Raw genomic sequence first — 16,948 nt, 5'->3', positions numbered from 1 at the left:
ACGTTAGCAGAGTTGCGCGGGAGCTGGAGGCTCACTGTCTCGCGCTGCGTGAGGCTGGATGTATGAGGACGCATCTGTACGTGTCCCGGGCTCCTGTACTTGTAGCATGTTAGATTGCGGTCATCCTAAGCTGGACAGGTGTCTCTGTGGCAGTGTGTGGTGTAACTCGTCTCTCATCTCATCCCTTCTTCAGGTTTCCGCATATACCAGGTAGACGGGCAGTACACGAACAGCTCACACGTGGTATTAGACCACGAGACCTACATCCTGAATCTGACTGAAGCCAACAGCAATGTGAGAGAGGAGCCTCGCTGGAAGCTCTTGTACAGCGCATTAAACACGTACGGAATGAAATCTGCTTATCCGTCAGACTGGGATCATCTGCTGCAGAGGTTCCTGCAGGATGACGGCCTCTTCCAAACCTTCTGGTTCTTGCACCACAAGGGCCACGTGGACGTTGTCTGCCAGGAGTCCTGTAAGAGGTCTGTTTTATGTGATCTGCGGTCGGGGAGATCCCACGATCTCCAGCTGTGCAAGGATCTGATACATGATGGGAAACCAGCCTGGGAGCGGAAACCTCGCTGCTAACCTGTCTCACAGAGAGACGGTCTATCCTCCAATCCCAAAGGTCGATTCATGAGGAGCATCTACAGGCTCTTCCATTACACGGAAATGTTACTGAGCGTAAAGGAGGAAGAGAAGATAGTATTATATTGTTACCTCAGGAATCCTCAGAGCATATCACACACTTAGCAGAGAGAGGAATGGCTTCCCTGGGAATATCAGGGAGATGGAGACATCGGCTTCTGCTGAGACACTTCCTGGAAACTATCGGCTGATGGAAGTAAGCGCTGGCCACATCTCAGGACACACTATGCAGACTACAGCAGGTATAAGCTTAATGGTGCGGACAGAACAGGCTACATCCCACTCTTTATTTGCTCTTCTATAAAGACACACAGGGTGTACCACCGTATCTGGCACCTTACGGACATGCAGTGATCAACTGAAGAACATTCTACACAAGGAACTCTTTACAGGTCACATCCATGTTGTGTGAGAATTTCCTTCTGGATGCTAATGACAACTAATTGTTTTACCAATATGACTGCACCCAAACCTTCAGCAGCCTCTTATCCACCCATCTCCCACCTGCCCACTCTTACAGCCTTTCATCCACCTTTCTCCCCTTCCTACAGTGTCCCATGTAACCCCATCATTCTATAGCCTCCACCCAACAAACATCTCAGCAACTTCCACCTGCCCACTCTTACAGCCTTTCATCCACCTATTTTACCTTTCTACAGTGTCCCATGTACCCCCATCATTCTATAGCCTCCAACCAACAAACATCTCAGTAACATCCCCCCTGCCCCACTCTTACAGCCTTTCATCCACCTATCTCCCCTTCCTACAGTGTCCCATGTAACCCCATCATTCTATAGCCTCCACCCAACAAACATCTCAGCAACTTCCACCTGCCCACTCTTACAGCCTTTCATCCACCTATTTTACCTTTCTAGTGTCCCATGTAACCCCATCATTCTATAGCCTCCACCCAACAACCTCCTACATGTCCCTCTGTATTGAGTAGCCTCCCACCTACTCCCATTATTCTACAGCCTCCACCCAACGAACATCTCGCCAACCTCCCGCCTGTCCCTCTGTATTCAGCAGTTTCCCACCTTTCTCCATTATTCTATAGCCTCCCACCCAATTCACATTCACCAACCACCAGCCTCATCTTTCATCTGCCACCCTTTAGCAACCTGCCCCACTCTTACAGCCTTTCATCCACCTATTTTACCTTTCTACAGTGTCCCATGTACCCCCATCATTCTATAGCCTCCACCCAACAAACATCTCAGTAACATCCCCCCTGCCCCACTCTTACAGCCTTTCATCCACCTATCTCCCCTTCCTACAGTGTCCCATGTAACCCCATCATTCTATAGCCTCCACCCAACAAACATCTCAGCAACTTCCACCTGCCCACTCTTACAGCCTTTCATCCACCTATTTTACCTTTCTAGTGTCCCATGTAACCCCATCATTCTATAGCCTCCACCCAACAACCTCCTACATGTCCCTCTGTATTGAGTAGCCTCCCACCTACTCCCATTATTCTACAGCCTCCACCCAACGAACATCTCGCCAACCTCCCGCCTGTCCCTCTGTATTCAGCAGTTTCCCACCTTTCTCCATTATTCTATAGCCTCCCACCCAATTCACATTCACCAACCACCAGCCTCATCCTTCATCTGCCACCCTTTAGCAACCTGCCCCACTGTTACAGCCTTTCATCCACCTATCACACCTTCCTATCGCCCACCTACCCCAGGTTTCAACAGTCTTCACCCAACCAGTATCTCAGCAACCTCTCACCTGTCCCTCTGTAGTCATCAGCCTCCCACCTGACCCCATTTTTTTGCAGCCTCCACATTTACCAGGAAACTAACCAGATGCACATTCTTTATCTGCCACCCACCTCCCCTTTCAGCCACCTGCCCCCTTGTAGTTAAGGGCCTAATTCAGATCTGATCGCTGGGCTGCGTTTTTTGCCGCCCTGCGATCAGATAGTCACCGCCTCCCTGAAACGCTTGCACACGCCTGCGTTTCTCCAGACACTCCGTGAAAACGGTCAGTTGCCACCCACAAACGCCTTCTTCCTGTCAATCTCCTTGCGAACGCCCGTGCAAATGGATTCTTCGCACAATCCCGTTGCTGACCGGCGATCCCCATTGCTGCGGTCCGTTGCGCCTGCGCATTGCGGCTCAGACGCATGCGCAGTTCAGATCTGATCGCATGCTGTGCGAAAAAGCACAGCAGCGATCCGGTCTGAATTACCCCCAAAGTCTCCCACCTCACACCATTATTCTATATCCTCCCACCCCGTACACACTCTTCAGCCACCCAACCACTCTCCGTATCCTTTAACTGCCGACCTAGGAACGCTTCAACAGCCTTCGCACCTTCTCCTCATCCCAGCCAGTTCTTCAGCACTCTCCCATCCAGCAATGCTCCCCCTGCCCGCAGTAACCATCCATCCGCCTGCTCCACTTTTCCTCAGCAAACAGCGTTCTCTCCACCCGCCACTCCTTTCACTAGACACCCACCCACCCATCCCACCTTCCAACAGCTTCTGATCCACCAAACCTATGCCACAGCCTCTCCTCCACGTGCCCAGCACGTACCTCCCACCTCCGCGCAGCCTGCAACAGGACACGGGACATGGAGTGGAGGGTGATTTGCCCGGAAACGCTGCCTTTCTGACATTTATTTGGGCAAACTGCCGTATGTGTTAGAATCAAATGCAGTATTTAAACGCGGCTCATCGCAACTCGCCATCACGTCATATTTCAGTATTCTAAGTACAGATTGTCAGATGTAATCAGCTGCAGATCAGAGGCAAATGGGCCGGAACAAATCGCCAGACAGAGGGGCCTGAGGCTGGCGTGCTGCTCTGAGCGCAGTTATCTGTCCAGCCGCAGCGTAATAAGGAGCCGCAGCCACGTATACAGTACAATGGCAGCAGTGCTTACAGGACAACATAAACCATAATTATATTTATGGGGCACAATTATTTAATGAATTTATTATTCAGGGGACAGTGAAATACTAAATAATACAATATGCACTATACTGGATATAATTAATTATGAAGGGGCCAATATTATTAGCAAATGTAAATAGTGTTGCAATTTTATTGTTAATTAGGGCTGTGTTAATTAATGATAGAAGCACCAATTATATTGCGCTTGTATCATGCGTGTGCTTTCATCATGAACTAAAAAATATTACTGTCCCCGTTCATCCTATATAATAAATGGCTGACGCTGCTCCTCACCTCTGTGGGGGGAATTCAAGTGTTTTGCCTGTCTGCGGCCACATGCAGGGCAAAGCCGCCAACACTGACATTACAGTTATGTAGGTCTGTCTTATGACGGAACTACATGAATATTTTACTGATCAAACTGTCCCCTTAAGTATATTCTATAATGTTGTTCACTTAAGAAACAAATTATTATTTTATAATTTAGTATTAAATTACCACCAGTAATTAATTAAATTATTGCGTCATTAGGTATTATGTAATTAGTCATTTTCCAGCTGTGTCGGGTTTGGCCGCACGTTGCCGCTGATGCTCTAGCCGTAAGTCTGGTGATCACTAATCGCTAAATCGCCCTCAAATGTCCTCTCGTACATTTCCCCCTTAGATCATCAGTAAATCGTCTCCAGGACAAATAACGCTGCAGAGTAATGGACGGATCGCTGTACTCATTGGATGGTAACGATAGTATAAGGCAGCGATTATTAACGACCTATTAACATGGAACTGATGTAAATAATATCCCCTGTACAGCGCTGCGTAATAAGTTATAATAATAAGGTCAGACACGATGCTCTGTGACGGGCCAGGTGCGTTGCGGCGCTGGGATTGTGGAGCGCAGGTGGAATCCGCTCTGATAATGGAAACGCGCGCAATATGGGAGAACTATTCCGCATCTTTCTTTCACTGACTTTTTAGGAACTTTTTTTTTTTTTCTGTTTTTCACCATTTCTGCCGCTAATTGTGCAAATGGCGGAGCTGGAGATTACACGTATTATATACGAGGCTGCGCTGTGGTCAGACCTGGTAAACAGTTATGTTATCTATCCAGAGAGCATTAATGTGACTGCGGGAGAGAGAGGGGATCAGATCATTCTGCTTCCGTCAGGAAGATGGCACCTTTTACTGACCTGTTCTGTTTTTCTGACGGGCGGATATGTCCCTTTACTGACTGACGGGCGGATATGTCCCTTTACTGACTGACGGGCGGATATGTCCCTTTACTGACTGACGGGCGGATATGTCCCTTTACTGACTGACGGGCAGATATGTCCCTTTACTGACTGACGGGCGGATATGTCCCTTTACTGACTGACGGGCGGATATGTCCCTTTACTGACTGACGGGCGGATATGTCCCTTTACTGACTGACGGGCGGATATGTCCCTTTACTGACTGACGGGCGGATATGTCCCTTTACTGACTGACGGGCGGATATGTCCCTTTACTGACTGACGGGCGGATATGTCCCTTTACTGACTGACGGGCGGATATGTCCCTTTACTGACTGACGGGCGGATATGTCCCTTTACTGACTGACGGGCGGATATGTCCCTTTACTGACTGACGGGCGGATATGTCCCTTTACTGACTGACGGGCGGATATGTCCCTTTACTGACTGACGGGCGGATATGTCCCTTTACTGACTGACGGGCGGATATGTCCCTTTACTGACTGATGGACTGATAACACTTTACTGACCGACGGACGGATATGTCACTTTACCGACGAACTGATATGTCACTTTACCGACGAACTGATATGTCACTTTACCGACGAACTGATATGTCACTTTACTGACGGATGAATATGTCGCTTTACTGACGGATGAATATGTCGCTTTACTGACGGACGGATATGTCACTTTACTGACTGATGGACGGATATATTACTTTACTGACTGATGGACGGATATATTACTTTACTGACTGATGGACGGATATCACTTTACTGACCGACGGACGGATATGTCACTTTACCGACGGACGGATATGTCACTTTACCGACGGACGGATATGTCACTTTACCGACGGATGAATATGTCGCTTTACTGATGGACGGATATGTCACTTTACCGACGGACGCATATGTCACTTTACTGAAGGACGGTACATTTGCTATCACCACACTGGATCACACACAATCATTACACATGACACAATAACACGTAACACTGGGTGACCCCAGATTATCCCGCGGTGCTGAGTCACAATACAGGAAATGTTGGATTGATTATTTATAACAATGTATATGAACGACGTGTAAATATTTGGACAAATAAATAATATTCACCAACAATGTCCTGTGAATGTCATATATCACACCTGAGAGAGGATGTGAATGATACACGTGTATTGTACAGATGGAGCCTCGCTCATTTATGCTGTCTATGGCGTTCGTCCCGAGTCACGGCGTGCCTAGTTGTAGGGAGGCACACAGAGCTCATCATGGTGTTACCAGTGAGTGTAATACCTGCGATCATCCACCAGATGTCTCTTTTTAAAATCACCATTGCGCATGCGTGTGTGGTCTCCATTGAAATACGGTACACTATTTGATACTGCTCTGAGGAAGAGTTGCGAGCAACTCGAAAAGCGTTGGAGGCGGGATTTAGTTGACCTACCTACATCCTGACTAGTCGGTCGTGGTTGGTGCTGGTGATAAGCTTGGAGGGGGGGAAGGAAGGAAACCGGAACCTCCCATAATTGAGTTACTCCTTTGCCAGGAGCCAGGCACGGTACAATTTTAATTTTACACCTTGTGGTGAAGAAAATATATTTTTCTCTAACGTCCTAGTGGATGCTGGGGACTCCGAAAGGACCATGGGGAATAGCGGCTCCGCAGGAGACTGGGCACAAAAGTAAAAAGCTTTAGGACTACCTGGTGTGCACTGGCTCCTCCCCCTATGACCCTCCTCCAAGCCTCAGTTAGATTTTTGTGCCCGAATGAGAAGGGTGCAATCTAGGTGGCTCTCCTGAGCTGCTTAGAGTAAAAGTTTAAATAGTTTTTTTTATTTTCAGTGAGACCTGCTGGCAACAGGCTCACTGCATCGAGGGACTAAGGGGAGAAGAAGCGAACTCACCTGCGTGCAGAGTGGATTGGGCTTCTTAGGCTACTGGACATTAGCTCCAGAGGGACGATCACAGGCCCAGCCATGGATGGGTCCCGGAGCCGCGCCGCCGTCCCCCTTACAGAGCCAGAAGACTGAAGAGGTCCGGAAAATCGGCGGCAGAAGACGTCCTGTCTTCAACAAGGTAGCGCACTGCACTGCAGCTGTGCGCCATTGCTCTCAGCACACTTCACACTCCGGTCACTGAGGGTGCAGGGCGCTGGGGGGGGGGCGCCCTGAGACGCAATAAAAACACCTTTTTGGCAAAAAAAACATCACATATAGCTCCTGGGCTATATGGGTGTATTTAACCCCTGCCTATTTTTACATAAAAAAGCGGGAGAAAGGCCGCCGAAAAAGGGGCGGAGCCTATCTCCTCAGCACACTGGCGCCATTTTTTCCTCACAGCTCCGTTGGAGGAAGGCTCCCTGACTCTCCCCTGCAGTCCTGCACTACAGAAACAGGGTAAAACAAGAGAGGGGGGGCACTAAATTGGCATATAAATATATACAGCAGCTATATTAGGGAAAAACACTTATATAAGGTTATCCCTGTGTATATATATATATATATAGCGCTCTGGTGTGTGCTGGCAAACTCTCCCTCTGTCTCCCCAAAGGGCTAGTGGGGTCCTGTCCTCTATCAGAGCATTCCCTGTGTGTGTGCTGTGTGTCGGTACGTTGTGTCGACATGTATGAGGAGGAAAATGGTGTGGAGGCGGAGCAATTGCCTGTGTTAGTGATGTCACCCCCTAGGGAGTCGACACCTGACTGGATGGTCTTATGGAAAGAATTACGTGATAGTGTCAGCACTTTACAAAAGACTGTTGACGACATGAGACAGCCGGCAAATCAGTTAATACCTGTACAGGCGTCTCAAACACCGTCAGGGGCTCTAAAGCGCCCGTTAACTCAGGTCCATACAGACACAGACACTGACTCCAGTGTCGACGGTGAGGAAACAAACGTATTTTCCAGTAGGGCCACACGTTACATGATCACGGCAATGAAGGAGGTTTTGAACATTTCTGATACTACAAGTACCACAAAAAAGGGTATTATGTGGGGTGTGAAAAAACTACCCGTAGTTTTTCCCGAATCAGATGAATTAAATGAGGTGTGTGATGAAGCGTGGGTTTCCCCCGATAAAAAACTGCTAATTTCTAAAAAGTTATTGGCATTATACCCTTTCCCGCCAGAGGTTAGGGCGCGTTGGGAAACACCCCCTAGCGTAGATAAGGCGCTCACACGCTTATCAAAACAAGTGGCGTTACCGTCCCCTGATACGGCCGCCCTCAAGGAACCAGCTGATAGAAAGCTGGAAAATATCCTTAAAAGTATATATACACACATACTGGTATTATACTGCGACCAGCAATCGCCTCAGCCTGGATGTGCAGTGCTGGGGTGGCTTGGTCGGATTCCCTGACTGAAAATATTGATACCCTGGACAGGGACAATATATTATTGACTATAGAGCATTTAAAGGATGCATTTCTATATATGAGAGATGCACAGAGGGATATTTGCACTCTGGCATCAAGAGTAAGTGCGATGTCCATTTCTGCCAGAAGAGGATTATGGACGCGACAGTGGTCAGGGGATGCGGATTCCAAACGGCATATGGAAGTATTGCCGTATAAAGGGGAGGAGTTATTTGGGGTCGGTCTATCGGACCTGGTGGCCACGGCAACGGCTGGAAAATCCACCTTTTTACCCCAAGTCACCTCGCAGCAGAAAAAGATACCGTCTTTTCAGGCTCAGTCCTTTCGTCCCCATAAGGGCAAGCGGGCAAAAGGCCACTCATATCTGCCCCGGGGCAGAGGAAGGGGAAAAAGACTGCAGCAGACAGCCTCTTCCCACGAACAGAAGCCCTCCCCCGCTTCTGCCAAGTCCTCAGCATGACGCTGGGGCCTTACAGGCGGACTCAGGCACGGTGGGGGCCCGTCTCAAGAATTTCAGCGCGCAGTGGGCTCACTCGCAAGTGGACCCCTGCATCCTGCAGGTAGTATCTCAGGGGTACAAATTGGAATTCGAGACGTCTCCCCCTCGCCGGTTCCTGAAGTCTGCTTTACCAACGTCTCCCCCCGACAGGGAGGCGGTATTGGAAGCCATTCACAAGCTGTATTCCCAGCAGGTGATAATCAAGGTACCCCTCCTACAACAGGGAAAGGGGTATTATTCCACGCTGTTTGTGGTACCGAAGCCGGACGGCTCGGTGAGACCCATTTTAAATCTGAAATCCTTGAACACTTACATAAAAAGGTTCAAGTTCAAGATGGAGTCACTCAGAGCAGTGATAGCGAACCTGGAAGAAGGGGACTATATGGTGTCTCTGGACATCAAGGATGCTTACCTCCATGTCCCAATTTGCCCTTCTCACCAAGGGTACCTCAGGTTTGTGGTACAGAACTGTCACTATCAGTTTCAGACGCTGCCGTTTGGATTGTCCACGGCACCCCGGGTCTTTACCAAGGTAATGGCCGAAATGATGATTCTTCTTCGAAGAAAAGGCGTCTTAATTATCCCTTACTTGGACGATCTCCTGATAAGGGCAAGGTCCAGAGAACAGTTAGAGGTCGGAGTAGCACTATCTCAAGTAGTACTACGACAGCACGGATGGATTCTAAATATTCCAAAATCGCAGCTGATTCCGACGACACGTCTGCTGTTCCTAGGGATGATTCTGGACACAGTACAGAAAAAGGTGTTTCTCCCGGAGGAGAAGGCCAAGGAGTTATCCGACCTAGTCAGGAACCTCCTAAGACCAGGCCAAGTGTCAGTACATCAATGCACAAGGGTCCTGGGAAAGATGGTGGCTTCTTACGAAGCGATTCCATTCGGCAGATTCCACGCAAGAACTTTTCAGTGGGATCTGCTGGACAAATGGTCCGGATCGCATCTTCAAATGCATCAGCGGATAACCCTGTCTCCAAGGACAAGGGTGTCTCTCCTGTGGTGGTTACAGAGTTCTCATCTCCTAGAGGGCCGCAGATTCGGCATTCAGGATTGGGTCCTGGTGACCACGGATGCCAGCCTGAGAGGCTGGGAAGCAGTCACACAGGGAAGAAATTTCCAGGGCTTGTGGTCAAGCATGGAAACGTCACTTCACATAAATATCCTGGAACTAAGGGCCATTTACAATGCCCTAAGTCAGGCAAGACCTCTGCTTCAGGGTCAGCCGGTGTTGATCCAGTCGGACAACATCACGGCAGTCGCCCACGTAAACAGACAGGGCGGCACAAGAAGCAGGAGGGCAATGATGGAAGTGGCAAGGATTCTTCGCTGGGCGGAGAATCATGTGATAGCACTGTCAGCAGTGTTCATTCCGGGAGTGGACAACTGGGAAGCAGACTTCCTCAGCAGACACGATCTTCACCCGGGGGAGTGGGGACTTCACCCAGAAGTCTTCCACATGATTGTGAACCGTTGGGAAAAACCAAAGGTGGACATGATGGCGTTCCCGCCTCAACAAAAAACTGGACAGATATTGCGCCAGGTCAAGGGACCCTCAGGCAATAGCTGTGGACGCTCTGGTAACACCGTGGGTGTACCAGTCAGTGTATGTGTTCCCTCCTCTTCCTCTCATACCAAAAGTACTGAGAATCATAAGAAGGAGAGGAGTAAAGACTATACTCGTGGCTCCGGATTGGCCAAGAAGGACTTGGTACCCGGAAATTCAAGAGATGCTCACGGAAGACCCGTGGCTTCTACCTCTAAGAAAGGACCTGCTCCAGCAGGGACCATGTCTGTTCCAAGACTTACCGCGGCTGCGTTTGACGGCATGGCGGTTGAACGCCGAATCCTGAAGGAAAAAGGCATTCCGGATGAAGTCATCCCTACCCTGATCAAAGCCAGGAAGGATGTAACCGTACAACATTATCACCGTATTTTGCGTAAATATGTTGCGTGGTGCGAGGCCAGGAAGGCCCCTACAGAGGAATTTCAACTGGGTCGTTTCCTGCATTTCCTGCAAACAGGACTGTCTATGGGCCTCAAATTGGGGTCCATTAAGGTTCAAATTTCGGCCCTGTCAATATTCTTCCAAAAAGAACTGGCTTCTGTTCCTGAAGTTCAGACGTTTGTCAAGGGAGTACTGCATATACAGCCTTCTTTTGTGCCTCCAGTGGCACCTTGGGATCTCAATGTAGATTTGGGATTCCTAAAATCACATTGGTTTGAACCACTCACCACTGTGGACTTAAAATATCTCACATGGAAAGTGGTAATGCTGTTAGCCCTGGCTTCAGCCAGGCGTGTCTCAGAATTGGCGGCTTTATCCTATAAAAGCCCTTACCTAATTTTTCATACGGACAGGGCAGAATTGAGGACTCGTCCTCAATTTCTCCCTAAGGTGGTTTCAGCTTTTCACTTAAACCAGCCTATTGTGGTGGCTACTAGGGACTTGGAGGATTCCAAGTTGCTGGACGTAGTCAGGGCCCTGAAAATATATGTTTCCAGGACGGCTGGAGTCAAAAAATCTGATTCGCTGTTTATCCTGTATGCACCCAACAAGCTGGGTGCTCCTGCTTCTAAGCAGACGATTGCTCGTTGGATTTGTAGTACAATTCAGCTTGCACATTCTGTGGCAGGCCTGCCACAGCCAAAATCTGTAAAAGCCCATTCCACACGGAAAGTGGGCTCATCTTGGGCGGCTGCCCGAGGGGTCTCGGCTTTACAACTTTGCCGAGCAGCTACTTGGTCAGGGGCAAACACGTTTGCTAAATTCTACAAATTTGATACCCTGGCTGAGGAGGACCTGGAGTTCTCTCATTCGGTGCTGCAGAGTCATCCGCACTCTCCCGCCCGTTTGGGAGCTTTGGTATAATCCCCATGGTCCTTTCGGAGTCTCCAGCATCCACTAGGACGTTAGAGAAAATAAGAATTTACTTACCGATAATTCTATTTCTCATAGTCCGTAGTGGATGCTGGGCGCCCATCCCAAGTGCGGATTGTCTGCATTACTTGTACATAGTTATTGTTACAAAAATCGGGTTATTGTTGTTGTGAGCCATCTTTTCAAAGGCTCCTTCTGTTATCATGCTGTTAACTGGGTTCAGATCACAAGTTGTACGGTGTGATTGGTGTGGCTGGTATGAGTCTTACCCGGGATTCAAAATCCTTCCTTATTGTGTACGCTCGTCCAGGCACAGTATCCTAACTGAGGCTTGGAGGAGGGTCATAGGGGGAGGAGCCAGTGCACACCAGGTAGTCCTAAAGCTTTTTACTTTTGTGCCCAGTCTCCTGCGGAGCCGCTATTCCCCATGGTCCTTTCGGAGTCCCCAGCATCCACTACGGACTATGAGAAATAGAATTATCGGTAAGTAAATTCTTATTTTTAATAAGTACATTTTACAAAGAAGCGGCCTTAACTGTTCTTATGACTGAAATAAATTGACACCGGTGTGAATTGTATTACACTATTTTTTCATCTTTTTTTCTGCATCCTGCATTGAATGTGATACTGAAGGAGATTGTCTCCAAATTGAAGTGAAGTGGATGAAGGACATTGTTGCTTTATTGACTTTGCCAGTGTTGCGTTGTGGAAGGTGATACTGTATATATTTGTGTGGTTCTATCAGGAAGGTGATACTGTATATATTTGTGTGGTTCTATCAGGAAGGTGATAGCGCCAGAGGTATTTCTCAGTTTCGTATTACCAGTACACTATAGCGCAAGAACTACTTTACTGTACACTGTAGGAGCACTGCTGTACACGCGTATCATTACGCTATTTAAAATGCACTGCGCCAATGAGGTCCCGTAGACAAACCAATAAATAAAAATAGTGTATACAGACACAAACGAACATGTTAAAGCAATGGTCCATTGATGTTAGATTTATGTGAGCTATTAAATGATATTAAATAAAAATGGGCTTAAAGCTTAATATCTCCGGTTCTGGGGTTCCTATTGGCATAGAACTGGGTTGGTATGGAATGGGAGACGATTAGCTACCAGAGGATACCGACCCCAAGTTTCTGTGACCCCCACAAGGCTAACGGCAAGTGTCAGAACCCATGGTGGGTCTGCATTAACGGGCCCATTATAGTCTATGGGAAAATGGGTGCACTTTGCACCTTGATATCTCCGGTTCTAGGTGTTCCAGAGACTCAGGATCGGTACCATACAAAAGAGGAGAATCTTGGCTTTCACTAGTTTATGTGACACAGCAAAGGGAAACGGCAAGCCACTGTGTCGGTCCCCTCCAATTGTCCGATCAGCTTGTGCAGGGTTTCTGGCTAGATAGAAAATACTGTACAGAGATGCTAAGCCCAATGTTTTGTCAACCAGGAACTTAGGGAGGAGCTTTTATCTCTCCACATTTATACTTATAAAGATAACACTTGCCGCTGTAGCCATAAGAGCAGAGTACGTTACACACCCTTCCCCCTCCCGTGAGAGAATGATCTTTTCAGACAAAGAGGCCAACACCGTACGTAAATATAGGGCTGATACTACAGTCGCTTTGGATGGGGGAAAGGACTAGAGAGGCTGTGGCCGGAGAGACCCCCAGCCCACGTGGACAATGGCCGCTGCAGCACTGAATGGGGTTAACCCCTAGTGCCCGGCGCCATGTTGCGGACAATAGGCGCTTGGCGTCGCTGTTAAATGTACTTACGGCGCTGGGCGCAGACTGTTTAAAATATGTTTAATAAGGTGTCATATGTTCTATCGCTGCGCAGTTGGAGAATGATGAACTGGTGGACAGGGCACTTATGAGGAAAGTACAAGGTATTTTGGCCCTCATTCCGAGTCGTTCGCTCGGTATTTTTCATCGCATCGCAGTGAAATTCCGCTTAGTGCGCATGCGCAATATTCGCACTGCGACTGCGCCAAGTATCTTTGCTATGAAGATAGTATTTTTACTCACGGCTTTTTCATCGCTCCGGCGATCGTAATGTGATTGACAGGAAATGGGTGTTACTGGGCGGAAACAGGCCGTTTTATGGGAGTGTGGCTGAAAACGCTACCGTTTCCGGAAAAAACGCAGGAGTGGCCGGAGAAACGGGGGAGTGGTTGGGCGAACGCTGGGTGTGTTTGTGACGTCAAACCAGGAACGACAAGCACTGAACTGATCGCACAGGCAGAGTAAGTCTGGAGCTACTCTAAAACTGCTAAGTAGTTTGTGAGCGCAATATTGCGAATACATCGGTCGCAATTTTAAGATGCTAAGATACACTCCCAGTAGGCGGCGGCTTAGCGTGTGTAACTCTGCTAAATTCGCCTTGCGACCGATCAACTCGGAATGAGGGCCTTTGTTTCTAAAAGACCTTGACAATTGTTGTTCAGCAACTCGTACATAGCCAGTCATATGTTAATTGTCCTAGCTAAAGCAGGGTGTCGATTAGCAGGCCTTTTGGTCGGCAAATGTTTTCTTTCAGGTACAAATGAAGGTTTGGAAAGAAGACTGTGCCTTCAGCATCTCCTGTGGTGTGATGACTCAAAATTAGTTTTGCATCGAGACACAAGTTGCTGCTAAATCAGATTGTGTTTTATGACTGCAAACTAGTGGGTATTGTTTACCAACAGTTTGATGTAACATTTCTTAGGCTGCATTATGTGTGATGCAGATTATGTTTAATTTACAGTATAAGAACGTTGTCTATGTGTGAGAGGATGAATGCAATTGAAATGCAAGTTATATTTACATTTGTGAAAGAGACAGGAAGATGATAATCAGATTGTGTTTGGGAAAGCCACTGGTTTGGTTATATATGAAAAGGAGCAGGAATGTGCTTTATCTAATTCTTAACTTTTGAAATGTAACTTGTATTTATTTATATTTTGTGCGATAACCTGATTGGTTGGAGAAGACAGGGAGGGCTTACCCCCCCTGTGGTACTGTGTGTAGAACTGAGATAAAAAGAGGATGCCTGTGAGCCTCCAAGTGTATTGTACCATCTTTATTCTGCTGGAACATCTTGCTGTATGCTGTTGCCCCTAGCAATAGGGATGAGTCTTTTTTAAGGCTATTACTGAGCAAATAAACATCTGCCTCAAGAAGATTGCTTCATCTTGTGACCTACAGGGTTATGCCAAACATAGCCCCGTCCTCCGGCTGTCCAGGGAAGCACCTAACGTCTCCAAGTTCCGCCTTCTGCCAGCTACCGGTAGAAGCCTAGCAAGTGGCTAGTGGGGATTCGTCAACACCACACAGGTGTGGTAAGGCAGTGCGTCGGCACATACAGAGCAGAACCGTGGTTCCAAATGCCATGGCAGGTTAGGAGTTTGGTGGTGGCAGCATAAACCCGCCCACAGCGCAGTGGGTGGAGTCAGTAACAGGCGGTTACTGACGGTAAGCGGGAATCCCCTATGTGGTCAGGCCTCGTGTGACCTGACCTTCCATTCTGTGCGCAGGAGATGGGACGCGAAGGCGGTGAGTGCTTTCGTACGGAACCGTCCTGTCACAGAAATTGGCATAGCGGTGGGATAATCCCAGGCGGCTTTACGGTCACTTGATTGGAGAAGCCGAGTTACTCAGGAGAGGAGTAACTGCAGCGCAGGAGAATGCACAAGATGGCGGACTTCAGTGGAATGTCTAAGGGCGATCTGGAGATCGTGTGCCAGGAGAAGGGTGTGGATATCCCTTCCAACGCGTCCAAGAGCATCATGAGGGCGGCGCTCATGAGCGTGGAGGAGTCCCATCGGGCGGAGGTGGAAAGCACTGACGGCATCAGCATCGCGGAGGACGGCCCAACAGTGGACCTTCGTAAGGAACTGTTGAGACCCACAAGCCCCGCCCTCTCTCACAGCAGCAATGTTTCCCAGCAATCCCTAGCAGGGCCAGGATCCCAACGTCCCAGGGGGAGCGGCCCGGATACCCTAGCAGATCGGCTAGCGGAATTGGGGGAAAGGGCAACTGAGCAAGAGCGCTTGATCCTCATCCAGATGTGGTGTGATGAGCGGGCACCACAGGCCGTGGTACACCGGGAGCCATTGTCAGCTGTTGTACACAGATCGGGACGCATTCAGTTTGCCAAGTTTGCAGACAGTAATGGGGACATTGATGGACATTTACAAGTTTTTGAAAGGACTTGTAAACTACATGATTTACCCAAGTTGGAGTGGGTGAGACACCTTGTGCCCACTCTGCATGGAGAGGCATTGGAGGCCTATCGAGGAGTGGCCACGGAGGACTGTGGGGATTACGACGAAGTCGCGAAGGCCCTCCTCCAGCGATTCTTCATCACTCCAGAGTCTTACCGGAAGAAGTTCAGAGACTTGCCCAAGAATCCTAGCAGCACCCATGGGCAGTTTGCCACCCAGCTGCGGCAGTACGTGGTGAAGCGGGTGAAGGATTCTGAAGCCACTACATGGGACGCACTGATCGACCTGATCTGCAGGGAGCAGTTCTATCGCAGGTGTGCCCCAGAAGTGAAGGAGTGGGTGCTAGACCGTGAGCCACCCAGGTTAAAGATGGCTGCCCAGTTAGCAGACAAGTATGTGGCAATTCGGCCACAGGGCCAGAAGCGCCCAGCCAGCAGCCAGCTCCAAAAGACTGTACCACCAAGGGGACCCCCCTCTTCAGCTCAACACTCCCAAAGACAAGCATCTTCCAACCCGGGTGCTCTTGGCCAGCAACCGCACCGCAGCGTCCATGCAACTGATCAGAGATCATCGGTGCCACGACTGGAGAAGAAGTGCTACGGCTGTGGGAAAATCGGACATCTGAGGATGAACTGTCCTGCATCCCAAGCACCCCAGACTCGTGCCCCAAATCCGAGTGCTGGAGCCCGGCTCGCTTGTTTGACGAGAGGAGATGAGCCTACAGATACTGTTACCCCTCCAGTCAGTCCGATGGAGTGTGGCGAGAGACAGGTGCACTCTGCGGAGAGAGTCACCTGCATAGCCAAACAGCCCCTACACAACATGTGGAGGCACCTGTAGCCGGTCCATGTGGGACCCCTGCAGGGGGAAGGCCTAAGAGACTCTGGGGCCTCAATCACTGTGGTGAGCCCCCACCTTATAGATCCTGCTGCAGTATTGCAGGGTCGCACTGCCACGGTCACCCTGGCAGGAGGAACAGAGAAAGAGGTTCCCATGGCAAGAGTCTACCTGGACTGGGGAGCTGGACAAGAGTTGCGAGAAGTTGTCGTCATGGATGGTCTCCCAACTGATGTGGTCCTAGGAAATGATCTGGGTGGTGGGATCGTCACCACGTTTGTTGGCGCCATTCCCCGGAGTCCAGTTCCACAACCACCGTTGACATCAGCTACTCCAGCACA

The 16,948-nt window shown here is 49.1% G+C and overlaps 1 protein-coding gene across 1 annotated transcript in view; it reads left to right on the top strand.

Moving 5' to 3' along the window:
• Positions 1–5,909, top strand: part of SMPD1 (sphingomyelin phosphodiesterase 1) — a 36,421-nt gene extending 30,512 nt beyond the window's left edge. Inside the window, exon 6 of the mRNA XM_063950772.1 lies at positions 194–5,909. Within this exon, the coding sequence (XP_063806842.1) occupies positions 194–588 (395 nt within the window). The 3' untranslated portion in view covers positions 589–5,909. The remainder of the gene's footprint in view (positions 1–193) is intronic.
• Positions 5,910–16,948: the final 11,039 nt, after the last annotated feature.

Source organism: Pseudophryne corroboree, chromosome 2 (assembly GCF_028390025.1).
Source record: "Pseudophryne corroboree isolate aPseCor3 chromosome 2, aPseCor3.hap2, whole genome shotgun sequence".
Taxonomy (NCBI): domain Eukaryota; kingdom Metazoa; phylum Chordata; class Amphibia; order Anura; family Myobatrachidae; genus Pseudophryne; species Pseudophryne corroboree.
This window is presented reverse-complemented; position numbering and strand designations above follow the sequence as displayed.